This window comes from Archocentrus centrarchus, chromosome 7, assembly GCF_007364275.1.
Source record: "Archocentrus centrarchus isolate MPI-CPG fArcCen1 chromosome 7, fArcCen1, whole genome shotgun sequence".
Taxonomy (NCBI): domain Eukaryota; kingdom Metazoa; phylum Chordata; class Actinopteri; order Cichliformes; family Cichlidae; genus Archocentrus; species Archocentrus centrarchus.
Genome location: NC_044352.1, coordinates 21,081,520 through 21,108,974, shown reverse-complemented (window position 1 = coordinate 21,108,974; position 27,455 = coordinate 21,081,520). Strand labels below are relative to the sequence as shown.

The 27,455-nt window shown below is 40.1% G+C and overlaps 3 protein-coding genes across 5 annotated transcripts; 1 reads left to right on the top strand and 2 right to left on the bottom strand.

Moving 5' to 3' along the window:
* Positions 1-538: 538 nt before the first annotated feature.
* mapk14a (mitogen-activated protein kinase 14a) lies at positions 539-13,329 on the bottom strand. Of its 2 annotated transcripts, none has more exons than XM_030733416.1 (12): positions 12,939-13,329; positions 10,454-10,583; positions 10,279-10,337; positions 6,542-6,653; positions 5,234-5,263; positions 4,910-4,957; positions 4,688-4,802; positions 4,518-4,589; positions 3,801-3,880; positions 2,186-2,264; positions 1,859-2,032; positions 539-1,777 (listed from the first exon to the last, which is right to left on the bottom strand). In XM_030733416.1, exons 1-12 carry the CDS (start codon positions 13,055-13,057, stop codon positions 1,704-1,706), a joined length of 1,092 nt encoding a protein of 363 aa, XP_030589276.1. In that variant the 5' UTR covers positions 13,058-13,329; the 3' UTR covers positions 539-1,703. The 2 variants fall into 2 exon arrangements, with proteins under 2 accessions (XP_030589276.1, XP_030589275.1); XM_030733415.1 differs by lacking the exon at positions 3,801-3,880 and adding an exon at positions 3,306-3,385 and having other exon boundaries at positions 12,939-13,057.
* A 548-nt stretch (positions 13,330-13,877) lies between these two features.
* On the bottom strand, positions 13,878-25,291 carry elapor1 (endosome-lysosome associated apoptosis and autophagy regulator 1). Of its 2 annotated transcripts, XM_030733763.1 has the most exons (22): positions 25,192-25,291; positions 23,441-23,561; positions 23,146-23,326; positions 22,876-23,023; positions 22,718-22,798; positions 22,507-22,612; positions 22,242-22,391; positions 21,937-22,025; positions 21,581-21,758; positions 20,941-21,069; positions 20,404-20,494; positions 20,204-20,309; positions 19,971-20,108; positions 18,772-19,035; positions 17,919-18,095; positions 17,680-17,830; positions 17,030-17,123; positions 16,746-16,847; positions 16,432-16,558; positions 15,772-15,950; positions 15,485-15,650; positions 13,878-15,401 (listed from the first exon to the last, which is right to left on the bottom strand). In XM_030733763.1, the coding sequence occupies exons 1-22, from the start codon at positions 25,276-25,278 to the stop codon at positions 15,306-15,308; spliced, it is 2,961 nt and encodes a 986-aa protein (XP_030589623.1). In that variant the 5' UTR covers positions 25,279-25,291; the 3' UTR covers positions 13,878-15,305. The 2 variants fall into 2 exon arrangements, with proteins under 2 accessions (XP_030589623.1, XP_030589624.1); XM_030733764.1 differs by lacking the exons at positions 22,876-23,023; positions 23,146-23,326; positions 23,441-23,561 and having other exon boundaries at positions 25,192-25,281.
* A 272-nt stretch (positions 25,292-25,563) lies between these two features.
* On the top strand, positions 25,564-27,428 carry cfap276 (cilia and flagella associated protein 276). The gene is made up of 5 exons (XM_030734693.1): positions 25,564-25,783; positions 26,669-26,782; positions 26,861-26,976; positions 27,050-27,144; positions 27,308-27,428. Exons 1-4 carry the CDS (start codon positions 25,709-25,711, stop codon positions 27,135-27,137), a joined length of 393 nt encoding a protein of 130 aa, XP_030590553.1. The 5' UTR covers positions 25,564-25,708; the 3' UTR covers positions 27,138-27,144; positions 27,308-27,428.
* The last annotated feature ends 27 nt before the right edge of the window (positions 27,429-27,455 follow it).

The window sequence follows — 27,455 nt, the reverse complement described above, 5'->3', positions numbered from 1 at the left end:
CTGCAAAACAATTTAAGAGCTCCATTTTGGACTCTGCAGGTCTCAATTTGCATGTCAAATGTTGAAGTTCATGACAGTACAATTACAAAAAGACTGAACAAGTATGGCTTGTTGGGAAGGACTGCCAGGAGTAAACCTCTTGGATCATGCAACAGGACAGTGATTCCAGGCACACCAGCAAAGATACAACAGAATGACTAAAAAGGAAAAGAATCAAGGTGCTCCAATGGCCCAGTCAAAGTCCAGACCTTAACTTGAGTGCTGTGGCAGCACCTTAAGAGAGCTGAGCATAAATGAAAGTCCGCAAACCTCAAACTGAAGCTGTACAAAAGAGTGGGCCAAAATTCCTCCTCAGTGATGTGAAAGACTAAAAAAAGTCACAGAATTTATTGCTGCTAAAGGTTATTCAACAAGCTCCTGAATCATAGCGTGAACTTAATTTTCTTTCATTGGAAATGGATAACACAGCATTTGAGAGGTAATTGAAAGACAAGTCAGAAGCATAATTGAGTTTATTTGAAAAATACTTAATTTCCATTTGAATAAAAATACCAGTAACAAATGCATGTCACACTTCCTACTGTACATTAACACATTGAACAAATCTGATAAATTAATCAAAGTGCTAAAACATCCACACTGCTGACCTTGTTATAAACTGACCCACATGAATTAACTCATTCCCTGTGACATTGCTGAGGGGAGAAACAACTGATTAGTTTGGAAATAAGGTAAAAGAAAAAAAAGCTTCATTCTCTTAGAAATAAGTCTTTATTTTGTTAATCAAAGAACTTAAAGTACTTACTTACTCTGCAAGACTGAAAATAGCTTAAAGGGTCTTTCGATTGTTGCTTATAAATACCAGTTGCACAAAAGTATAAATACAAATCCCTCCTTTACACGCTTGTACTGCATTTCTATTAAAAGCTACAGCATGACACTTAAAATTCCTATAAAACAACAACACACTAGTGGACACACCATGTCTCGATGTACATGCTAACAGTGATTGATTCAAAACAAGTGGAAAGAAAAAAAAAAAAGGCACATATATATACACAGTTTGAGCAAAGCATGCACACACTAATACTTCTTTGTATTTATGGGCCATGTAAAGAAAAAAGTCCTTAAACAGCAAAAGGCTCAGATTTCATTGATCAAATGAAACACTAAAATGTGAGAAATCCAGTTGCTGAGCATCAAAGCTCAGTGACTACACAGAAAAGGCACAGTCTCCAATTGTTAAACACCTGAAAACATTTTTTTTTTAAATGTACTTCTGTCACAGAAATTCCAGAATCGTGTGACCTGGTGCTGAATGCGACTGCTTGGAAGGGTAAGAGATTAACTAGCAAATTCCTTTTTCAGCTAACAGACAAAAGCTTATTCATAAATTACTCAAAAAATAAAAACTAGTACGGCAATAGGTCGAGGCGTTTCAGCATCTCAGCATCACAGTGAGAAGTCAATAAAGTCTAAATATTAAATATAAAAATATTTTAGTTGTTGGCAAGTAGGGAAATCTTCCAGCAGCTGACCATCAACATTAAGTCATTTATAAATAAGAATAATGATAACTGGTTTTTCCTTTCCTTGTGCTGGATTATGTTCTCTCAATCAACAGACTGATGGACAGTGTCTGAGTGTTTAAAGCATATGTTATGTAGTAAAAGGATGGAGTTGAAAATGGGTGGCACATCTCATTACTCCATGTCATCTTCATCCTCATCCTCAAAGCTAGGTGGCTCAAAACTGCACACCTCGTCATAAGTTAATTCTGCAAGAAAGGAGAAAATTCAGCGTTATTGTAACATGGAATGCATGCGTATGTTTTCATTTTTAGAGTGAGATGACATACGTTTCCACTCGTCAATCTGCAGCTCTCGGCTCTCAAAGCTCTGGTCATACGGCTCAGCTTCGGGCTCATCGTCTGGGTCGTGGTACTGAGCAAAGTAGGAGTGGGCCAGGGCCTCGGCTGCCGTTATCCGCTTGTCTGTATCCAGAACCAGCATTTTCTCCAGAAGATCCACAGCTTCAAAACATGCCAGCATGTAAACAGAACTGAATCACATTCCAATTGTTTCTTTATGTCAAACTGTAATCTTTATGTTCCTCTGGAAAACTTAACAGCATAAAGAAACCAGTTTTTTTGTTTATTTGTTTTTGGTTTTTTTTTTTGCATTACCGAGTGGGTTGGCGCCAATAAATACATCAGCAAAGTTCCTCTTGGGCATTTGAGGCAAGGAGCTAATGTAGTTTCTGGCCTGGGAAGACACATCGATACAGTAAATCAAACATCAGTTACTACCAGCAACAACATGTCATGACACATTATTTCATGTGACTGATTCCAATCTCTGCTCAGTTATTAGATCTCTGCATCTGTGCTGCACATCCTCGAGCATGACGATGCTGATGAGTGCAGTTTACAATCAACAGGTTCCTCTTGTGATAATTAGATCATCATTAAAACAAGTTTCATGAAGAATCATTGAGGAACGTAAGCTTTTAACTGATTATGTATTGCTACAGTTTTTGACTGCCTGAAGTGCGACACATGCAGTCAAAAACCCATTAGTGCAAGTGTTTATGCTGCAAATCTTGTTTCTAATATCCAATTCTTCTAATGACTTCTAATAAACTTTTTAATAATTACAATAAAGTTTAAAAAAAAACTAATGAACCAAGTATCATTTTTAAAGGAAGGGCTGTCTTTGTCTATTATGGAAGTGAAGACTAAAATAAAAAAAGAGGCAGGTTTACTTCAATCTCCAATCAGAAATCTATTTATAATAAACCTCTCATGTAAAGAAACCTGTGATTTAAAAATAAAAATCATTATGGTTTCCAAGAAAGAAAAACACTGAAGAAAAGATGTTTTTGGAGCCCAAAATGCTGTTAGTAACTATAGTATCTCAAACAGGAAGCCTGCTATACAGTGCACATTTTTAAAATTGAACTCAAACTGCTTTTTTGCAATCACTGTTAACATGACGTGCAGCAAGCGTGTCACACAATACAGGAGTGATTAAAATGCTAAAATTCAGTGTTTAATGCTAGCTTTTGGCCACACGAAATCTGGCTCCTCCCTGCGCCCCACTTGCCTCAAAGTAGTTTGAGTTATTTGGCGACCCTTTAAGCCCAAAACTATCTTTAATATGGCTTCAAATATTATCACTTTTGTTGTTCTATTTACGGATACGTTAGTGTAGAAACTATCGACATGAATGCAAATTCTGAGGCAATTCTGATCGTCCTCCTGCCTGCAGTCTGCTTTCAAGTGAGCAACTTTGGACCCTCCTCACCTCATAGCTGGGCATCCTGTTTATTAGAGTTGCTGGGGGCGTTCCTGTCAGACGCATTATCTGCTGAAGCTGGTTTATATCTTTGAAGTTTGTGTCAAGGGGAGTATAGGGACAGAGCAAAGTGAGTAACAAAGCCATTTCTCAACCCAACACTGTGTGGCTAAACTCCAGGTCCACTACAGTGTTTTGTTGGAAAGTAAGCTTTAAGTAAAGCTTAATAGCTCCAGAATTAGAGGAAAGAAACAACACTTCTCATTATAGGCAGACAGTCAAAGTTGCAATCATCTGTGCCACAATAATCTCACAGCAAACAGCGCTTAATTCTCTTCAAGAGAAACAAACCACACCCACAAAGCTGAAGAGTGAAAAACATGCTGTCATTACAAAGCTGAGGTTTCCAGCTGAACCACACTAAAGTGCAGAGTTTACAGCAGAAACACGGTTAGCGAGAGAAAAAAGGGGGAAAAAAAAACTTGCACAGCTTTGTGAACTCACAGACTCTGAAGATATTTTCATCAACAGTTCTGGACCTGGCTTTCCGACGAGCAGCATGATTAACTTCAACTGATCAATGTCTACCAGCACAGGGTAAAGGAAGACCAGACGCTGCACAAGAGAACATCTGTAATCTGACCTCCTTGTGAACCTGTGTGATATTCAATTCTATCATATTTATATTTCACACAGAGGAGAAGAAAAAAGAACCTGAGGTGTAACCTGTGGAGGAGACAGAATGGATTTATAATGGAAGCTTTTAAGAGAAAATGAGTGGAGGCAGTGGGCAGCCCGGCTTTCAAGCTCAGCAATTAGCTAGAAAACACTGGTAAAAACAGAGAAAGAAAGCACATCAACAGGCTTGTGCAAGGAGTGTCATAAAGAAAGTGGACCTGAGCCAATGATACACACTTAAAATATAGGAAGAGTTATGATGCAACAGTGGAAAAATTACTGAGGTGGGCATGTGTCAAGTAAAAAGGAAGCATGAACAGTCTTCATAAAAATGTTTTAAAAAGAAACACCTCAGGCAGTCATGTTGGAAGGGAAAGACAGGTTTTGCAAGACGATAGAGAAAAGAAAGATTGCAGATTGCCTGCAACAACATCACAAATCAGTGCCTCTACAGCAGCATCAGTGTTTAATTTGTTATGCATATTGGTTTTCAGCTACAGGAGCTCATACTGCACACCGTGAACTGTCAAATGAAAAGGATACGGTCAGTACCAGGAAACAGAGCGCGTCCGGTGAGAAGTTCTGCCATTATGCATCCCACAGACCAAATATCCACTGAAACACACAAGATCAGGACACAAGCATTATGCACAAAACACTCTTCTGTCTACATGCAGAAGAATCAAAAAAGGGAGTTTCCATACGCCTTCTACCTGTCTTGTTGTAATGCATCCAATTCAACATGATCTCTGGGGCGCGGTACCATCGGGTCGCCACGTAGCCGGTCATCTCATCATCGGTGTGCCGTGCGAGACCAAAGTCCAAAATCTGAGAACAATTTAAATTTTAAAAAAGTGAGACTTTAAAAAAAAATTCATATCTGCAGGCAGGTTTGAGATAAACCAATGTGTTAAACAAAGCAGCGCTTCACTGACCTTCAGCTCACAGTCTTCGTTCACTGCCAGGTTACTTGGTTTTAAATCCTGTGAAAAGGAAAGCCATCGGTCTGAACTAGTGTGGTTTAAGCTTAAACGGCGAGCTTTGTTGAATGCAGTAAATCTATTATGTTGCTCATTTCCTTTGTCATTTTACATCATTAAAAATTAAATCTAAAGTAAAGGTTTTATGGCTCATTCTCCCTTCAGAGGTTTAACAAGCCTGCAAAGTGAAAGATGTTAAAAACCCTGACACACTTTTTCCCCCCTCCTGATCACAGTCAAAGAGAATCACATTTGTCAGATTAAAAATGAAACACTTACTCGATGAATGATGCCTGCTGAGTGAATATACTGCAAGAGAGACAGGAGCACACATATTAGATTACATCTTCTGTCAGGAGATGTATTGGTTTAACAAAAAAAAACAAAAAAAAAAACATGAGGCACAGGATACAATGTAAAAACAGAAAAGTGTCACTGAAGGAATGTGTATTCACTCTCTTGTCTAGAGATTGAATAGGATTAATAATGCCACTCTCATGCCTGTGCACTAAATATCTGGAGCTAGGAGAAGGTAAGCTGTGCCGAGAAGAAAGAATGGAAACATGGAGGGCAGCTTGATTATGCTCTGCTGTAGATAGAGACAGCTGGAGATGCAACAGCCGAGTAGTGGATTGTAATGTATTGTAATACGGGGTGGCTGTAGCTCAGTAGGTAGAGCAGGTCACCTACTGATCGGAAGGTCAGTGGTTCAATTCCTGGCTACTGCGGGCTGCATGCCAATGTATCCTTGGGCAAGATACTTAACCCCAAGTTGCTCTCCGACCGTTCCGTCGGAGTATGAATGTGAGTGAATGTTAGATAATTAAAGCACTTAGCTTAATTAAGTAATCATGGAAGTGCTTGTATGAATGGGTGTGCATGGGTAGATGTAAAACGTGTTGTATAAGCGCTTTGAGTGCTCATATCTGAGTAGAAAAGCGCTATATAAGAACTAGTCCATTTACCATTTAATGTAAATTCTCTGCGGACAACTCCCTGCAGTCAAACTTCTATGTATCAGCACCTCTAAAGCTCACAAATAAAAAAAACTTTTAAAAACCTGGGTTATGTACCTCAGTGTAGGTAGAGTGTATAGTCACTGGTTGGATGGGGTGGGAGTAAACGCTGCAAGAAGTCACACGATCGCTGCCAGAAAGAAGTTGTTGTTTACCTGAACAATTATAAAGCTCTGCTAACTTGGCTGCCACACTATCTGAGTTTTTAGTGTTAAGCTGCAATACCAGGAAAGCTTCAGTAAACATTATTTGTTACTGAACACAGTTAAAGACACTAAGTAAAATCCTTATCTCTGAACATCCACACAGGAGAAACTTAGGAATGGATCTAAACTTCAAATCACAGAGAGATTTCACTAGAATTCCCAACACGGTCCGAGCATGGAAGACAGGATGGGAGCGCTACAGCAAAGCAACTTGGGCAAGATGGAAAAACTGTACTTCTTGTCCTCTCTACTGTTTGTACTAAGCTGACCAGATATGAGGGTGGCATCAATTTTCTTATTTTACTCAAGAAAAGGAATGGAATAAGCACATTTTCCACAATGTCAATCTACCCCTTTAAGCTCACCTTTAACCCCCGGAGGATCTGGTATATGAGGAACTGCACGTGATCGTCGGTGAGCTTCTGACATTTGACTATGTTGTTGAGATCTGCCCCCATTAGATGAGTCACAAGATACCTGCCAAACAGAAAAGATTGTCATTACAGTTTACACAGGCATAAATGTTAGAAGGCATGCCTGTGTTTCTCACGTCATAAAAAATTTTTATGTATTTGCACTTCCAAACTAATTTTTCCAGAGCTTTTTGCAGCCTGTGCCTAATTTCCCATATGGCTATGTGAGCTTAAACTGGTTTAGCTGCTACTTCTTTTCACTCCGACTTCTCTCCAGAGGCACCGAAAGGCCAAGCCCTTCACAAATGGAATGTCATTTAACAACACACCCCAGATAAATGGGCTTAATAGCAATGCATCAGTGGATAATTCAAATCTAATCCCAAAGCTGTTTAAAATGCCCAAACAGCACTTGTGGAAGGAGACTAGAGCAGGATGCTACACTGGCACTTTTGGAGCCAAAACTCACAGCGCCATGTGCTGCTTCGTCAGTCTGCTGCACAACAAATACCCGTTTCATGAATACTCTGCTATTCTAACACAGTACAGAGAGCAAGGGCTTAAAATAGCATCTGGTTGTGCTTGAACTTGTTCTCAGCTGCACAGACACTCGCCTAAGTTCACCCGCCTTGGAAAGAACGAAAGAAAAAAAAAAATGACCTCTCTTTTCCTCTCTCCTGCAGAAACAGGGGCATGGCTGGGGCACTGAGGAGTCTCAGCCGCTATGTTGCGACTAAGCTTGTATTTTTAGAGCTGGAGGGTCATACCCAGAGCACCTGCATAGTTGACATTTTTATTTATTTTTACACAGAAACTTTCCAGGGTTTGGCAGATGTGCACTGGAGAACAATGCCAAACACTGCAGAAGACACGCCAACCCACTCGTTCTCCCCCTTTCCCTTTCCCACAGGGGTCCAGCTTTACACACAGGCTACATGTGTGACCTTGCATTGCCTTGAGTCCTCCATTACATTATGCTTTTCTGGGAGGAAGGTGGGGCCTCTTGAGTGGACGGCTCTTCATTACAACAACCAACACAGACACTGCTGCTCAAAGTATCAAGGCAAGATTCCAGTATGTCTTTAAAGTGTTCAGTTTCAATGAGTCTACTTCAGCAATTTAGTATCGTGTTCCCTTAACAGTGAGTTCTTGTAATTTATTTTTATTTCATGCATTTGTCTTCCTTTTCAAAGGCCTTGTGCCTAAATTAATCAAGAAGCAACAGTTTACTCCAGTGTTTAATGAGCAACCCAAAGGATTACTCATTAAAGACTGTTTAACAAGTGCCAAAACCCGCAATTCCTAAAGTGGCCACTGGAGACTCAAAAAAAAAGTGTAAGACTAAGATTTTAGTATTAAACTTCTTAACTTAAAAACATTAAAAAACATTAAAATTTACAGCTGAGTACCAAAAGTGGTTTGGCTCTCTTTTAGTATTTTATCCCTTCATTACAACTCAGTGGATGATTTTATCCTTTTATGGTGAATGGACTGGTTTTATAAAGCACTTTTCTACTCAATTTGAACCTTCAAAGCACTTTCTTACAACAAGCCTCATTCACACAATTGCTTTTTTTCTGTGCCTAAATTATCACACAGGCTCCAATGGATACTTCGGGGGCAACTCAGGGTTCAGTATCTTGGCCAAGGCTACTTTGTCATGCAGGTTGGCAGAGCCAGGGATCGAACCACCGACCTTTTGATTAGCACATGACCAACTCTACTTCCATTTATATTTATTTCATGGTGGCACCTAAACATGAACATCGATGCTTCAAAATGCAGAGTCTAGAAACCAATAGGTGATGTCATGTTTGCTCTGTCCATCTTTTACATACAGTCTATTGCAATTTATCCATCCAGTTTCTTAACCACTTATCCAACTCAGCTGTCAGGGGCTGGAGCTTATTCCAGTCAACAATTGGCAAGAGGTGGGGTACCATATCCACCCCAAACCACCAATTATCTTTGGACCCTGAGAGGACACTGACGCACCTGGAAAAAACCAACACAGGCACAGGAAGAACCTTCAAACTCCACACAGAGGACCCCAGCCGACCACAGGTTCAGACCCAGAGCCTTCTAGCTGTGAGGCAACAGTGCTAACTACTGCACTGCAGTGCTGCACTTTTAAATGTGCAATATCATAGAGGGAGAAAAAACAAGTTCACAAAGATTTAATCAACTTTCAAAAAGGTCATGCAGACACAATACCTGAATGAGAGAAGATATTCAGGAAGATGACTGATGAAAGAAGCAGAAAACTTCACTACACTTCACCTCGCTGCATGAGCCTGAACAGTCTGTCAAACGTCTTTTCCACACTCTGAATTTAAATTGTGTTAACAGTGATCTGATTGAGCTGTCAGAGAAACTTGAGATCAAATACAGAACACAGCATTATTTTCCTGTGTCATTTTAGAGCAGGACCAAACACCAACCACAAGAACATTATAAATTATTACAGAAATAAAATTGTGATATACCTCCAAATGATTACAAAAAATGTAACTTGCACAGTGCACTATACTATTCAAGTTTCAGGAACTGTAAGTCATTTGAGGACCTTCAAAGGGACTCCTTACTGTTTAAGGCTCCGATAATATGTGGTAATACTTTTACACCAGCTCTTTAATAAAACAAGACATAATATTAAAGAAAACAGAAGAAACAGAAACTAGAAACAGACACTATTTGATTATTACACAGTTAGACCTAGTCACTTTCCAATGAATTTTTCCAGAGACAGTCAAGAGCTGACTGACTTACTGCCTCAGCTAAATGATTTCCTAGGGAAAACCCAACAAATTAAGTCCCTGCACAAGCAGAGAGAGTCGACTGCCACATTCCATATGACTTCTTACTTCAGACAGCATAGCAATAAGACAGTAACCTCATTAGCTGCATAGCTCAGTGCAAATGTGCAGCATTTTATAGTAATTAGTGACAATCAGAGGTTTGTGATTTCACACAGCCTAAGTCCAAGTTAAAACTTTATATACGCTCCCAGACTCTGTAGCTTCCTGCCACACTAACCTTCATGAATTTTAGAGATTAGCAATAATGCTTCCAGTGCTGCTGTCTTCAGATAATGAAGTAAATAGGGTGAGTCAATAATATTCCATATAGGGACATATTAATTATGAAATCATAAATGAGTGATTAAGTATTTACTTAAGACACGTTATTAGATTAAATCTGCTACAATTTTATCTTCGTGGAAGAGGCAGAGAACAAAAAGAGTCCGACACTCCACAAATGATGAGCAAGGCAGCATGCACTGATTGAGTGCTGAGTCACCATCAAGCTGTGCACTTCCTATTACTAACAGACCAAACAAACAATAACTACCTGCCTCCCTAAAAAACCAGGGCAGCTACTGCATTTTTCAGAAAGCCAGAAACCAGAAAACATAAGGAAGGAAGCTGCTGATGAAGTAACTGGTTGCAGTCAGATACCTAACATAGCAGATTATCTAAAAAAAAAAAAAAAAAAATATTCCAGTGTTTTTAGTCTGCTGGCCTGCCTCCAGTTGTTTTCCAGGAACAGTTAGGATTGTGGCTTTCTGAGAAACTCAAGGCTGCTGTGCTTCACATCACTGTTAAATTATGTAAAAGTCCAGATAAAGTAACTCCCAGGGGGAAATTTGAGATAAAATCATTTATTTTAAAGAAACACTTTCGACTTACACATCAGTGAAGTCCTTCAGTGAGGTGGCAGGGGTGAAGACATCTAAGAGGCCAATTACCTGCAAAAATATGACAACCACTGTTAAATTAAAACTGAAAAACTAAGGCATTTAACTTTGTTCTTTAAGCCCGTTTACCAACAGATGAAAAAACAGAAGAGGAAAAAGTCCCTTACATTTTCATGTTTCATATGTTTAAGCAGCCGGAGCTCTCTGTAGGTTCTTTTGGCATGGACGATGGACTGAAAAGGCCGAGACAGCTTCTTCACAGCGACCTTCAAACCAGTCACTATATCAAAGGCGGAGCTAATTGAAAGGAAAAAAAAAAGTGAGCCTGTATGTGAACTTAAATCTTACGTAGAATACATATTTTTTAAGCATACGCTGATTTAGATCAAACCTGTAAGTGCTAAAAAATTATTTAACACTGAAAGATTTGCCTCGGATGAATGGAAGTCTGTTTTTTTTCGCCAGATGAATTGAAGTATTTCATATGGCTCAAAGTCTGGCTGAGTTTGCCCTCAAAAAAAACAGTAGGTGCAGTAAGAGCTGCTGAAGGCTGGGAAAAAGATGACATCAGCAGAAAATGCCATCTCTCAGCAGACTGGGAGCAGCTCTGGCTGCAGTATATCCCTCAGTCTGAAAACCAACTGTCTCTAACTCAAAACCAACATTTCCTCCTGCTCAGCTCACCTAACCAAAGTCACGGCTTGTGGACAGTCTCCTGTGACTGCTGTATGGACTCCAGTCACACCAGACAGTCACACAGACACACCATCATCACCAGATGATAAAAGTTAACAAAAAAAATAAATGTATAAAAATGGCAACCTAATTAAAAAAAAAATGGATACATGGATAAAAACATAATTGTCATAAACAGAAAGAGTGTGCTCAAAGGATCTTTCTAGGCTCTGGTTCAAATCTTCAGCATATATTAGAGTTGCCTTATCCGTTTTTTGCTTTGTCCCCCACCCCCCCACATACACTGAAGCCCTGAACTTATACCCAATTCAAGTGCATGCAAGAATCCAAATGCCCCATGCAGCTGTGTTGGACATGAGATGAGCTTTATCCTGACAGCTTCCTAGCGAAAAGGACCTGTGACATCCGATGGCATGGGAGTCAAAACAGTGTAGGGAATAGTCATCCACTGTCTTCCATCCTGCACCCTCACCTAAACTACAAAGAGTACTTAAGTAGCATAAACACTCATAAAGAAGACTATGTCCTTTTGTATGCTATGAGGCAGCTTTGGACAATGTGAGTATAAGACTGTACAAGCTGCTCCATGATGCACTCCATTTACAAAGTATGATAATATGCGAGTGAACTTCTATTAAAGACAACCAGCAGTTTTCACGTTGACCTCCTCTTTGCTGTGTAGTACATGTTCTGCACTTTCGTTTTCAAATAGCTGGATACAGTTAACTTGAAGTCATCATGTGACTGCTAACAATATAAGCCAGTGCACTGTTAGAATAAAAACAATCACAGCAAACAGTAATATGACCAGCAACAGATTATCCTATTGCCCAGCAACAGCACAGCTGTCCTCTTCCATTTGCAAAACAAACATCTGCTCACTAAACCAAGTGTACCGCTGACTATGTTGTGTCCCAGATAGTATCAGCAGCACAATCCATTTAATCAAAAAAAAAACAAAAACCTATGCAAAGAGTCCGCTCTGCGAAAGCTGACCTTACCGCCGCTAGGCAACATTAAGGAAATCCACCTTCCCTGCAAGGTCCTCAAATCAAAAGGCATGACCTCCTCTTTGCTGCGCATGCAAATACCGCTAAGCTGCAGATTTGTTTACAACTTATTGAACATTAACTGCAGGGCGTCCAAAGAGTGGAAGACACACTGAAATGACAATATGGTTTTGATGAGGCTACCTATCAAATCTGCATGAAGAGAGCAACTGGTTTTAATAGCTGAGGCAATTAAAATCACACAACTTGGGCATTTTTAGCAGCTGCTGATAAACTAAAAAAATAAGTGAAGGTTGGTCAGAAAACTAAAAGAAACTAAATGAAAACTGAGAAATTAGTCAAATATAAAGAACCTGGAGCAGAAAATGTTTGCAACTATCATCACTAATATAATTTTTTTTAGTGGCTAATATTTGCTAAATGAAGGTGCTCTGACATTCTTTATCTATGCAAGATTAGTGAAGTGGACATCTCAGCTTTTCACTTTTACTCATGATAATAAAAACACCCTTCCAGAAAGTATGGTCACATCATCAGTATGAAGGTATTGCGTTAAAAGCACCCTAGCAGCAGACAGCTATATTTGTTGCACTAATCCTTTAACGTGCATTAAATGTCTTTATCCAGAACAAATGTGGTCAGAGTAACCTGAGGAAATCAGATCAGCTCTGTGACTTTAAGTTTAACATGTCCACTAACCAGCAGTTGCAGATCAGACTTAGTTCATAACCAGCTTCCTGCACCAAATTATAAGCAGTTATAAGAAGATATCACAACGTTATCACAACGTGGTAACGTAGATAAGTCCAGAGCATTTCTTGCCGAAACAGACACCGTGGCTCCACCTTGCTCGCCAACAATTAGGACGAGCTAACCGAAGTTTAGCTTGTGAAGAGCAGGCCTCGTCTAAATGAATGGATAAGTCAGGCTACGCTAACTTATTTACCAAACAGATCCGTAGGCGCCAGAGCCAACCGGGGTCAGGCTCTGGTATCGCTCCGGGACTTCCCATATTGTCTTGTTGACCTCATCTCGATAAAAATCTGGTTTCTCTGGCTCCGACATTCCTGCAGGACCAACTGCCGACCACCGACCGACTTTCTGCTCCGAGGTGGGGACTCCGAGCCGAGCAGAGCTCAACTTTGCCAAAGTGCAAAAAAGTGAAGCTAAATGAAATGTTTCTCGTCCCCAGCGAACCTGATATCGTTTAAAGTTCCGGTGTCGTCTTCTTGCGAAACGTTGCAGAATCACCGCCTGCTGTGTGCACACTTTTGGTTCTCCACGTTATTTGTTCCTCCTCACCCCGCTGGCTCTCACCCGAGATTTCACTCCACTCGTTTTGCTGAACAGCGCAAAATCTCGCGGGAAAAAAAAAAGTTGGGACAGCTGAGCCGACGAGGATTGAAAGCAGTGCTGCTTTCAGGTGCTACGGGGAAAATACTCAAAAATATTAGACACATTTTTAAAAAAAAAAAAAAAAACTTTTTTTTGGGTGTGTGTGTGTGGGGGGTGTTTTTACGAAATGTGTACACTAAAAAGTAAAAGATATTTTTTTCTGGTTCCTTGATGGTAACATGAGTAAATTATCTTAGTTACACTCCACCACTAAATACACCTGACTGAACAGGATGTGACATTGAGGTGTGCTGTTATGAATTACTGCAGAAAAGGAGCTGAACCACAGCCTACAGTGTTGTTAGCATGTTTGCCTTACAGTAAATTTATTAGACATGTATATTCAGTTGTTGCACTCATTATGTACACTATACTTATCTTCCTTAAACCTTAAACCAACAACCATGTTTTTTCACACTGTGAAATGCACGTTCAAAAAGTACCTGAAGGGAGCATTAGAGGTCATGTCCTGGTGAGTTTTTATTTTTTATTTTTTTTAAATTAATGTAGAAAATGCATTTACTTCACAATTAAGCATAATCATATATTGCTAGGCACAGCAGAAAAAGTTCAACTTTGGCAAATCCAACTCACATGTTGTCAAATAAAAACTTTGAATAAAATGTTGGTCTAATTAAAAAAAAAAAACAAGGTATACAAGACGAAAGAAGATACACACACAGTCACATTTATGCAAAATCCACACATGTTCTAAATCAAAATGCATTTAATATTTTCCACACTTTGGATCCTACACAATTTTGAAAACACCCTGGGATTTGAAAACACACTATACCCCAAATATGGAAATAATATAGTATAAAAATACTAAGTCAAACTATGACAATGGCCATTTTATTTATATAGCACATTTATTACACATAAACTCAATGTGCTTAACATAAACGATAAAAACATAAAAACCTATGTCTACTATGCCTTAAGGCAATAAAAACAACAAAACAAACTTAAAAAGAAATAAAATACTACACACACACACACACACACACACGCACACAGCGAGAAAGTTATGTGTAAGCCAGTGAGAATAAAAAGTTTTTGAGTCTGTTTTCAAATGTAGACACAGTTGTAATTGACCTCAGGTTAGCAGGCAGCTTGTTCCAAAGAACAGGGCCACAGTTACTGAAAGCACCCTCAGCACATGTACATCTAATTCTGGGAATAGTTACAAGATCTGCAACTGATGATCTGAGAGGTCTAATCGGGTTATAGACAGTGAGCAAGTCAGAGATGTACTGGGGTGGGGACCACTGTGTGCTTTATAAACTAATAGAAGGATTTTAAAGGTCATTCTGTATTGAACTGGGAGCCAATTTAGTGACTCTAATAGTGGGGTAATAGATTCCAATTTCTGTGTACGTGTGAGGACTGTACGAGCTGAAGTCATCCTACTGACAGTTTGGACAATCCTACAAATAGAGCGTTACAATATGAATGCATACATTTCTCAGTCAGATTGAGGTTTGAATTGTCTAACTTTTGATATTTTTTAAGTGGCATAATGGAGTTCTGGTGACATTATTAATGATTATCAAAACTGAGATCACTGTCCAAAATAATACCAAGATTCCTGCTTCAGAGACAGTTGTGATAAATATAAACTCATTTTCTGTCTCTGACTTTTTTGGACCAACACCAACTATTTCTGTCTTATCTGTGCTGAGTTCTAAAGAGTTCCTAGTCATCCAGCACTTAATGTAATCCATGCAGTTTATTCATTTGTGAGCAGTAGTCAAAACTATGATTCTACATAATTGTAAAACCCCTTAGTAATAGAAATATCTTAATAAAAAATATGCCTTGAACAGTCTAACTGTGTTTTCTGTAATTAAAAGCCGCTCTGATGTTAAACCATCTAATCTGAAAATTTTCTCTGTGCTTTGGTAAAACGATCTTCTCATCCTCCAATTTCATCATCAGAGTCTTCCTCTGCTAGTCGCTGGTGTGAAGATGATGACTTAAGGGGAACTGAGTCAAATCCGTCAGATGACCTCTGGAAACACATTGATGACAACATGAAACATGGTAAGTCAGCTTAAGTAGCTCAGTGTAAACAGGAATGAGGGGGTTACTGACCTCTCGTGAGAAAGACTTAATTTTGGTGAAGAAGGATTTCTTGGTGAGGTCCATGAGGTCGTCCTCTGCATCTTCTCCCTCCATTATTGCACAGCTGTCTGCAGTAGGCAGCTCACACTCCTTACCCCCAGAGCTCATCATCAGCCTGGAGTACTTATACTGCAGCCTGCAAATAGAAGATGACAGGAACAACACCTTGTTCTGTGTTTTGCCTTTGATTCATTTATTGTCTGTCATGGTAGCGGCTCAATAAACACTATTGGAAATATAAAGTGTAGTAGTCTTACTTGCGTGTCTTCTTCCAAAAATAACAGCTGACGCTGATGAGCAGTACAGCGGCGATGACTCCAGTGGAAACACCAAACTTGAGCCAGAAATCCAGAGTCACGCAAGCACTGACTTTTTGTGCCGGCAGCAGTTCTCCTCCGTAACACTGCAAAGGCTGCTGCCACACATAGGTGGTTCTCTGAAACACACATATGAGCATTTAGTCCACTTGTCATTCATCATGTATTTTGAGATTTTGAGAAATATGCTTTCTGTTAGCGAGATGTGATAAGAAAAGGGACATCTGGCTCATATTGTTCAGTTAAATGTGAAGCTACAGACAGCATGAGCATTTAGTGAAAAATAGAATTCTGGTCAAGCTTGAGGTGCCAGTAGGCAGATTTTGTTATCTTACTCTAAGCTAACTGGACACTTGCTGAGGACTCATGTTAAACTGAGTGCTATCAAGTTTCTCATCTGACCTGCTGAAATTTATGACTCTTTTTTTTCCCTGCAGTCTAATGAGACACAAAGGACATTTTGACATTTTTAGAATATGTTAAGCATTTCTTTCCATAAACCACAACGCGATATGTGGAAAGATGTAATGTTGTTGATGAATTTGGGAGTTATGGGAGGTAAACTGGGTTTTGGCGATATGGCTGTGGAGCCCTACCTACCTGTATTCCCTGGATGCAAGCGCTGACGATCTCTCTGTAGTGATTTTTGGTGCAGAGTGGACATGCATGCTGACTCTCCCACAGAAAGTGGAAAGTGCAACCATCGCACGTCCCCTCTGAACAGTTACTGTGGAGGAAAACAACGTAAGACAGATGGTCACAAGCTTTAATAAACGATCTCACCGGAGTCACTCTGTCTGCAGCTCTGAATGTGTCATATATTAGTGCAAAATATGGCTGCTGTTTGTTTAATCGGTTGTTGCTACTTGACTCTTGATAGGTCGAAAGTTGACCTCGGCTCATGTTTACGTCACCTCGGCAGCATGATGTGGTCTTTAGCAGTCACTGTAGGATTGCATCTGATCCTGATTGCAGCTGACCGGCCTTGTTTACAAGACTGAGTCGTGTCACTGGACCTAAAAGACAAGCGCAACAAACAAAATTCTTAACTTCCACGTGATGAATTTTAAACTGTTTGTGATTTTCTGTTACACTTTAATTTCTAACAAATAATTAACACTTTTAAAAACTTCAGTATTTACTACTGAATCACCTCAACAGATCAATAAAAATGCTGAATAGCTGTGAGCTCATTTACTTGTAATAGAATATCACATCTGGGAGGCCTGACGGTGCAGGGAACAGCCACTTGGGAGAGGAGATGCCACCAAAACTCGTCGCAGTAGTTATACCTTTGGAGTTGGAAGACATGCAGTATTATAATATGATATATTAGATATATAAGTCAAAGTCTATTTGATACCTCATTACAGGCTGCATAGATCTGAAAGATGTGAGACATTAAATCATATGCAAGAGGGTTAAGGAATCTGTGCGCAACTAAAAGCTAATGCAAAAATGCTCATAAAAAAAAATTCGAAAAATTTTTAATTGATCCTACACTTCAGCAGAGTAAACAGTGGCTGAAACACCCCAAGAAAAAAAGAAAAATTTATGACTAAAAGCACCAGCTTTTTTGGATGTAAAGGCTTTGTTAAAACATCCTCAGGGTTCATTAGCTATCACCTGTGCTAATCTCGAAGGCAAATGTGATAAAACTGCTTTACTGGAACACTGAGCAACTTCAACATTGAGTAGCAGAAAAGTGGCAAATTCTTATGCAACATATGCCAGCTTAATTAATATCTGAACACACTTTTCAATAAATGATTAACAAGGTCCTTCAAGCGTATCATCTTATATACAGCAACAATAACAACAAAAACAGCTGCACCACTCAGTTCATACCAATAAGTGAGTCACCAATAAGGAAAGGCTGCGAGGACACAAGGCTCTGACTCCTGATATCAGAGGGAACCACAGTGGACTGACAGACGTAACCTTTGACCTCTCTCCCGCTCTCTGTTACATTGTCCACACAGGAAGCTGGCATTCGGCCCTGCGAGAGAAACAGAGTGAGATAAAAATGCGCTTCAAGCGCAGTTTTATAATAAAAAGAAACGTCACAGGGATCTTTGCTTTCTCACCCGTGTCCCGCACAGGCCCACGTTAAAGCGATGGAAATACCGCAGGCCTTTGCTGGTGAAGCGGGGGCTGCTATGGAAGCTGGTGACATTAGCCAAAGGAGAGAAGTTGTAGTGCAGCAGCGCTCCTTGTCTTGTGTGCACGTCCAGCGTACAGTCACTGAGACAAGCTGTGTAGGCCTGAAGGACGAGGTGAGTGTGTCAGCACACATCATACTCTGGGTGAAAATCCTCATGTTCTATCTGTGGGAAACCCAACTATTACACCTGACATCTGATATTCTTTTATTACAGTAGAGTTTCTTAAGGAGTTATTGTCTGTTAAGAATTTGTTTTCTTGAGTGAAGCTCTTATGATGAAATTCTTCATATATTTAGGAAGTAACAATAAACTAATATTACAAAAGGATAGTAAATAGATTAATAAAGAGCATATTGGACAGCTTACATTAGCTCAGCAAACACCAAATCACAGCATAAACAGAAGAATCACTTTCCAAAATAAAAGAAATCAACAATTGGTGTGCTGTTCATTTCAGAAAGTAAAGTAACTGATTTGTTTGAGAATGTGGGACCAATTTGTATAGTTTTATATGTGACATATCAAGAGACATGGATAAAGAAAAGTAACTTTACAATTTCTTTACTCATTAACTTCTCTATTTTGTGTGAGTGTTTTCTCTTTCTGTAATGATTTTTTTAAATCTCTCTGCTCATTGTAATTACACACACACAAAAAAATGATTTTAATAAAAATGTTAAAGTCCCCAGATTCCCACAATCATCAGTGAGCACCTGAATGCATTTATGGGCTGATAGGTTTACTCAGAGCTTTTGGAAAGGATTTTGTTCTACACCTTGTTTCTCTTTGTGTTTGGTCCACACTGAATACAAGCAGCTTCTCCAACAGGCTGATCAGTCTTGATGAAGGTGTTTGGCGGGCACCTCTGACACTCTCCTGTCCCGTTAACCATGTAGTGTCCTGGTGGGCAGGGAACGCAGGAAGAGTCTGCCTCAACGAACGACAGAGCACAGCCGCGACACTGCGTGGCCACGCCTCCGATCACGTTGGTGATGTGGATGGAGTAGATCTTTGCAACATCAGCGCTGTAGTTCCTCTCCTAAGGGAATAGAAACACAACAGAAACATGCATTGTAGTTGTGTGTTCTGCTTAAAAGAAATGCAGTTAATCATTTAGCTCTATTTTATTTTATATAAAACAGAGATCCTGTGAACAGACAGCATAAAGAGAAGTGACCATACAGCTCCAGACTGCCATCTAGAGTCTCAATACAAACTCTCAACAAGCTCTCAAGAAATCAGCCACAGCAATCATGACACTGCAGCAGTCTGTCACAACAAATTCCAGTTAGAATTTAAAACTTGTAAAGACAACATCTGTAAACACATATAAGCTGTATTTATTGCTAAATGTCTTGTTTCATGTTTTTGCCCTCTTTCAAATCTTTCCGAATAAGTTAAATGTTAACTTAAACTTTGAATACTGCTGCACTTTTAACAGTTGACACAATGTTTGCTTTTTTTATTATTATTTTTTATGGCTGAAGCTATGAATGGATGCAAGGAGTGCAAGGGATAGGGTGAGATGAAGTCTAATGATTCACTGTGGTGACCCCTTAAGGGATCAACTAGAAGAAGTAGAAGAAGCAGTAGTAGTAGTAGAAGTACTAGTCAAAGAAAAGGAAGCAAAGAAGTAAAATTCAGTATGATATAATTCTGAAGCATTCACCAAAGAGAAGATAATAAAAACTCCAATATCTTAATTATACATGGATATGATGCTCTTCTATTATTCATCTTTATATGAATAATTGAACTGATGATGAATAAAGTGCATCAGTGACTTCTTTATTTATTTACTATACATTAAAAGCAAAGATCTTCAAAAGTCCAGTCAGAAGGATGGATGACTGAAAATAATACCTGTCTAAAGAGTGACTGCGACGAGAGAAAATCTCTACATTCAAAGCTGACAGCTGAAATTAGAAAGTGATGGATCAACCTGAATAGTTGGGATGTGTGTTTGTATCTCACCGTGCCAAATTCCTCTGTTCGCTGAAAGGTCCAGGTGAAGCTGACGGTGCTGTTGCTCTGGATCAGGTAGGAGTATGACTGTTTCTGGTTTCTACCTTTCCAATGCTCCACCACATCCTTGTTCCACTGATTATAACCCTACGGAGACAAAGTCAGATTCATTCATTTATTCATGTGAACATTGTGAACATTGCAGGATTCATGCTACAAAAATGTTGGAACATCTTCCTCACTGCCAGGAAGTAAAATTTGCAGTCAGCTTTGCAAACAGTCTCAAAGACGAAGGTGATGCGAGATAGCTCACTCCTTTCAGTGTCTTTGACCATGGACTGAGGCAACCTGTGAAAATAAGTGACATTTTATTAGACGTCTATAACAATCCAAACTCAAATTTATATAGAGGCTTTTATGTGCAGGTCTTGTATGACTTCACCTGTATCCAGGGACACTGAGCGTGAGCATTAGATAGTCTGTGTCCTGATCCCCGGGGGTGGTGTAGATATACTCTCCAGCTACCTCCCATGCTGCCGTTACAAAAGATAAAAGCTGTAACACACATGTTATCCTACCAGCAATGTACACACATGCACACATATCAGCTCACTGTGGATCAATTTGAAAGCAAAACAAACTAGTCTAATTTTCTAACATACTTAGAGTTAAGGATCAACCACTTTTGACTGAAAGGGAACTGTAGCTTTAGAAATGATTATCTCTGCCATAGAAACAGACAACCATTAACACTCACGTTCATACCTACAGAAAATTTAGAATCAAAGATGAACCCAACCCCATTACTGTCCTTAGGCTGTGGGAGGAAGCCGAGAGAACACATGCAGATACAAGAAAGAACATGCAAACTCCACACAGAAAGGTCTGGATTCCAACCCAGAACCTTCTTTCTGTGAGGCAACAGTGCTAACCACTGCACCATGTCCTGCACCTTGTTTTCTAATATTAAGGCTCTCACCTGTGCGGCGGTCATAGTCACTGAACTCTTGATGTACGCTGGAGCTCTTCATGTTGGCCGGCATCGTGTTCCACCATTTATACTCGAAGCCCACCACCGGTTCTGTGCCTGCAGGGCACTTGGTACAAACTGAGTGATCAATGAAAAAAATCACATCAGTGTATACATGCATGCCACATGTGTGGTATCATTATCTTATATTATATTAACACTGATAGGACAATAAGAAAAGAATAATTGCACAATTGTTGTTACAGTCTTTGTGAACAAGTGTAAATTATCTGTCAAGTCATTGATTTTATTTTTTGTTTCAGTATAATAGATACAACAGGATGATAGGAATTCAACCCATTCTATTACTTCTTCCTCTTGCTGACAAGCTCAACAGTATCAAACATACCACCTTAAATCATCAGGCCTCTTAGACCTCTCACAGTTTATTTGTATGTCCTTTTTTATGAATCATCAACAATTGCACTTTCATATACTTAAATAAATCATTCTGCAGAGAAGACATCTAACAACACTCTACAGCAACTCTTCTGCTCATGCTGCCCAAAAGTGTAAGTAACCATTATCATGGTTATCATGAGGCCAACATCAACAAGAACACAGTAAAAAGAAGCGAACTGACTCTAACCTGTTCCGTTAGAGAAGGAGTCGCTGGGGCAGGGCTCACAGGTGGAGGAGTTGGCAACAAAGAACCCGGGGTTACATGGCGGACAGGTTTGCTTCTCCCCCGATGCGGGGAGCTTTACGGCTCCTTCAGCGGTCTCACTGCAGATCTTAGGCTCGATCCATTTGTACATGAGTTGAGTCTGAGACACACACCAAACCAGAATACACAAAAAGAAGACAGCAGTGTTTCTACAGCACAGTCAGACAGGTAATTTATATTAAAGGAAACCAAACAGTTACACCAAACGTTTGCTTGCAGGATTTTTAAAGAAAAATCTCTATTGAACCAGCGTGAACTCTGCCTCCATGTGTCATTACCTTTCCCTCAGAGTCACAGGGGGTGTGGGTGTAGAAGTAATCACTGTTTGTACATGCAGGTCTCGTTGTGCAGCTCGCTGAACCGGCCACTGGAAAAAAAAAAATTTTAAGTCAGGGAAAACAGCAGCAGGCACGGGTTGAGGAAAAGCACGCAGCACACATTAAAACCCAGTGATAGAAGATTACCTTGACACTATAACCACTTTAGCAGTAAATGTTGTATTTGCATGTGTATGGAACATAATACTTCTAAGTCTGTAAAAACACTTTGCTCTGTGTAGTCAGAGATAAGCAAACAGGCATACCTGCATATTTGTCTTGTTCACATTCATGGCAAACAGTGGCACCTTTATTGGAATAGGTATTAATAGGGCACGGGGTACAACGTGCAGATCCTGGATTTGTGCTGTGGGTGCCAGGTTTACAGTGGAAACACTCTGATGTGTAGGCCACCCCTGGAGGTAACAAAAAAAGAAAAAACAATATTTAAATCAACTTTTAATCATTAACAAAAACAAAGAATTGAGGGGGAAAAGGAAAACGTTTAGGCCTGCTGCATACTTATCTTACCTGATACCTGAATGTTTCTCAGCAGCACAGGTTTGACAGCACTGCTCTGCATAGAATAAGCTATAGTTCGCCAGTACAACACATTGTTGCCCTTGTTTAGTTCTGCCTGCACAGAGACAGAGGGGGGCATAGACAAATTCAATCATTCAAAAATTCCCCAGCAAATAACAATAGGTGTGATGAAGTGCCAAAAACTGCTTCCTGGACAAACCGTGTATTTCCTCCAGCTGCTCTCCGAGATCCTCATCCACCGGCTGTTAGAGTCTGTCAACTGACACTGGTCATTCTGAACCTACGGGAAGAGGAGAACATTTTACCAAATACTCAAACTAAAAGGCGATCTGTGTCAGAAGCATTTACAATCCTTACAAAGAACTCAAAGTAGATGCTGGTGTCCGGATAGAAATATTCAAAGGACAGAGTTCCAGGCTGTTTCAGGTTCACAGCGTAGGACAGCATTGCAGTGCACTCATCTGTGTTTGAGGCTATGTAATCACCCTTTGGTGTCCAGGTTGAGCTGCAAAAACATCACCAAACAGCAACAATTCACAAAGGTTTTAAAAAATAGCACAGAGACCTTCAATCAATCAGTTAAACCTAGACAGAGGGGGGAAAGGACTTGGTACAGTATATACTAACTTGGAGCAGTCTGTTTGGTCATTCCCCTCATTCATTATCACCCCGTGAGTGACAAAACCAGTCGGCATGCTGTCCCACTCATCAAAGGCCACGCTGGTGCCCAGAGAGTAGGTGCCCGCAGCACATTTCTGACACTGCTGTGACTGCATATCAAGGTACTCCCCCTCCTTACAAGAGAACGCTAAAGGAGACAAACATACAGACAATGGAGATGTGCACCTGACAGTGAACGCATCTGACGTTCAGGTTGAAGGTTTGGAGAAAATGTCTGAAATAAAAGTAGGTCGCTGCTTACTGCACTCAGTGCCTTTGACTGGATCTGGGAGGCCCGTGCATGTGTCAGCTTTGTTGGGAACTGCCACTCTCCATCTCGACCCGAGTACGTCACACTCTGTGTACTCAAAGTGATAATCTGACTGCAGGGACAAAGCACAGGTGTGAGTTTCACATGGTTGGACATAAAAGCACCCCATGCACAACGTGGACACCTGGAAAGGGGTGAATTAATAACTATAAATTGGGGGAAAAAATGCAAAGAAGGATTATTTTTGCAATTAATGTGCCAATTTTGATTCCTCACGTATTCAGCTTATGCGACAAAGAAAGATGTAAAGTCATCATACACAGGAAGCTGAAATGGGGGATTGTTGCTGAATCATTTTATTACACTAAACTCATTGTTGCACCTTTGTGAAAGAAAGAAAATCCCAGGTTGTCTTATTCCTCTGGAATCTTTTCCCCAAACCAGGACAGCCTCTTTTACAAATAAAAGCTGAGGCTAATATTTACCCAGAAGTCCGCCTGTCATTTTAATCTTGCATATCAAGGATGTGCTGCTGCTTCTCTGCAGCCTTATGGGTTTACTCAGCTGAGGGGAGAAATGCTGATTCGACCGGTCCCTTTGTAAACATTTAATTTACGTGTTCTCAAAGAACTTTGGAGACAACAAGAGCTCAGGAGCAAAGCTTTTATAGGTCGTGCTCTCAGACGAATGACAAACACCGTCCCACCCATAATGATGTAAATCGGAAAAAGACAAAACATTTAAGTTAACCTCGCTAAAACAAAGCATGAACACAGAGCAGGCACACTGTGTAATCTTAAGACTGAGTCACTGGTCAACAAAGGAACGTAATATTCCAAGTAAGGTAATCTGGCCAGCCAATCTAAACCCACACAGCCTTATGGGATTAATGGTTAACAGAAACACAGCAGCAGCTGCACCCCTCCATCCCTGTGTTTTTCAATTAGAGCTGCAAGGTTAGCTGTGTTAGGGTATCAAGTGAATGTGGGTCCTGGGTGGGAGGATTTGATGTAAAAATGCATCGAACTGGAGATGCGCTGTAACTTAATTGCCTCCTTTAAACAAACATGAGGAAACCAGGGCAACGGGACATCATGACCCCTGTGGCACACGGTGAAATAAGCTGGGCTGAAAACAGACTCACTTAGAGGAAAGAAGCAGCTACCAAGGCTGCTTGCATAGCTCTCTGAACTTTAAGCTTACAGGTCTGCACTCTGGTGTGGTGCAAAGTGTGTTTAATATTATCAAAAAGCTACTCCCGTTATGCAAATTGAACACAGATATGGAGGCTGTAGGAGAGAACAGGCAGTAGTACATGGAAACTCTAGTAAAACAGGTGTAGGAGTAATTTAAGTGCTTGCTGGGGAAACATCTGTTCATTCTCACAAACCAACACAAAGTGTGTCACGAGCTCTACTCAAACACACTGCTGTTTGACTGTGCTCATTTTAGTGTTTAGTTTTAGTTCAAAGAGTGTTTCACTTGAATGTTTTTTTGTTGTTGTTGTTGTTTTGCAAACCCGACATATGTGTTTCTGGACAAACCTTCAGAGATTTCAGAAATATGAAGGCTTGAAGTACACAGTATAAGTATGGTACAGCAACTTTGCTCCCACTTCGATATCAGCATCTGTCTGCACTCCAGAACAATTGTGATATTTCTGCTGGATATGAATTACACACACAGCTGGTTTAGAGCTAATTATACTACAACAATGACAAAAAAAATATGAACCGCCTTACCTCTTTACACATGGGCAGATCCGCGGAGGTTTTTAGAAAAAGCAGCCACAGCAGGCAGTGGGTCAAGTGTGTCATACCGGGCTGCATGGTCACCTGCTGTCGGTGCTGAAGTGATGGAGACGGGGGAGAAGAGGCCCGACCTGCGCCCTCAGGTAGTGGAGGCGCGGCTTCCCTCTTACATTCTGGGAGGTGATTGGCTCTGATCTGAGTCTGAGTTATCTGTTAATGCCTCACTACTCACCACAATGAGATAACAATATTTTACTCGGCGGTCACAGGGTGAGGTAACTAGGTTGACGTCTGTAAACATATTGTAACCACAGACAGATTCAAACATGTGACAAATGTTCACTGATCACTGTTTTTCCTGTGAAAGGTTCAACCGGAAGTTCCCTGTTGCTCAGAAACCTGGTGTAAACTTTGTAGCATTAGCTAGAGCGCTTTAAAGGCCACAAGGGGAGAAAAAACACAATCATATGGCCTTTTGTTTGTAGAAGTTCGTGTTACCGTTTTAAATATGTCTAACCGGGATCCTTTTCCCCATCCGAGGGTAGAAAACGACCTCACTCTGAGCGGCTTCAGGCCGCAGCAGGTGAATAACTTCAAAGTATTTTACAGGAAGGAAGAAAGAAATTATACTGAAGTAATTTTAAGCAGTAACCTCTGGGGAGCTTAGCCGAAAAACAAACAGTATTTCACCATCTTAAATCATAAATACAGTGTATTATGGAGTGGTTTAATTTTGGCTTTTACATTGTAAGTACACACTGTTTTAGTGTGCATAATACATTTTTCAACCATTTAATTATACGACTATAAAATGTGATAAGGACTGTTTTCTATTTCTTAATTACAAGAAAACAACAAATATTGCAGGGCCGAGGCCCATGTCATCTTATAATGGTGGAGTCAATGCTGTTTGGCCCTCTGTTACCTTTAATGTTAATATCATTTTAAAAGTGAATGCCACGGTCTTACTGGGGAACTTGGTGGCACTGTGTGGCTGATACAGTCCTGATACAGTATTCCCCTGCTGAAATGATATATAATCAGTGCTTAATAGTGTGATAAATAATTAAGAACAGAGGTACCTTATCTGTTAGGCAAGGTAAAGCAAATCATATCTTCAGATCCTTATCCTTTCACTTGGTATTTAAGTAACTGATTAAGTAAATTAAATCTTAGGTACGCAATATTAAAAAATATATGCAAAACAATTACATGTTGAGGTGAACAGTGTTACCTCGCACAGTTTGCTTGTGTGACATGTTGAGCTCAGTTCTTGTTGGCTCATTATGTGAATTATAAAAGGTAACTTAAACAAAAAAAGAATTATAACACCATTATATACAGTCTACATTTGTAAGATTTCATTCTGATATCACCCTAGGTAATAAAAGTTATATGTCTTAAATTTGCAACACATGCATATAATGTTTTTGGAAATTAGAATTTGTTCTTCTTTCGTATTGTGCAGAAAAAAACATACAATAAACCAACGCACATCGCCCAAACTGAGGAACCCTGGAGTCGCCTCCATGACACAGCCACTTTGGCCAGCACCCAGCGGACTGTTACGCATTGTAAGAAGGTATGTTGTCAGTATTCACTTATGAAACCGCAGAAAAGTATCTCTAGGATTGAATGAATGCTCTTTTCTCAATCTCAGACTCCAAACGACAGTCTCGACCTTCAGCTAAACGCAATCTATGATCACCACAAGAACTGCTTCTGGAGCAAGAACCACATTTTGGACCAGAAGGAGACCGTCTCCGAGGACCACAGGTGGGTGTTTGTGATGTGTTGTGATGCTTCAGGTAGTTAAAACCATGTTAATATATTTGTATGTACATTACAGCAAAGGGGCGAACTTAGAGGAGGAAGGAGGAAATGACATCATTGTGTGGGTCGACAAACAGAGGCGCTCCATTCACAGCATCAAGTGACACACAGGTAAAGTTTGGTGAAATTGTTCGCAAATTTATCATCAGAGCAGAGAAACAGAATACTTCTGATGCTGCAACTCCAACCCAAATCCTCTGACCCTGAGAGGAATCTGCCTTTATCTGGATTCAGGTGTCCAAATACAAACAATGCACTTTTCTTTGCTTCACAGGCTTCTTCAAACAGGGACTGCTCCACATAACACAAGAACTTCAGCTCAGCATGAAGCTTCAAGAACTACCATCTACAGCAACCTCTGACCTCAGCCCTGAAAATAAAGGAGCTCTTTCACTGCTTTTTATTCTATTCATGTTTTTCAA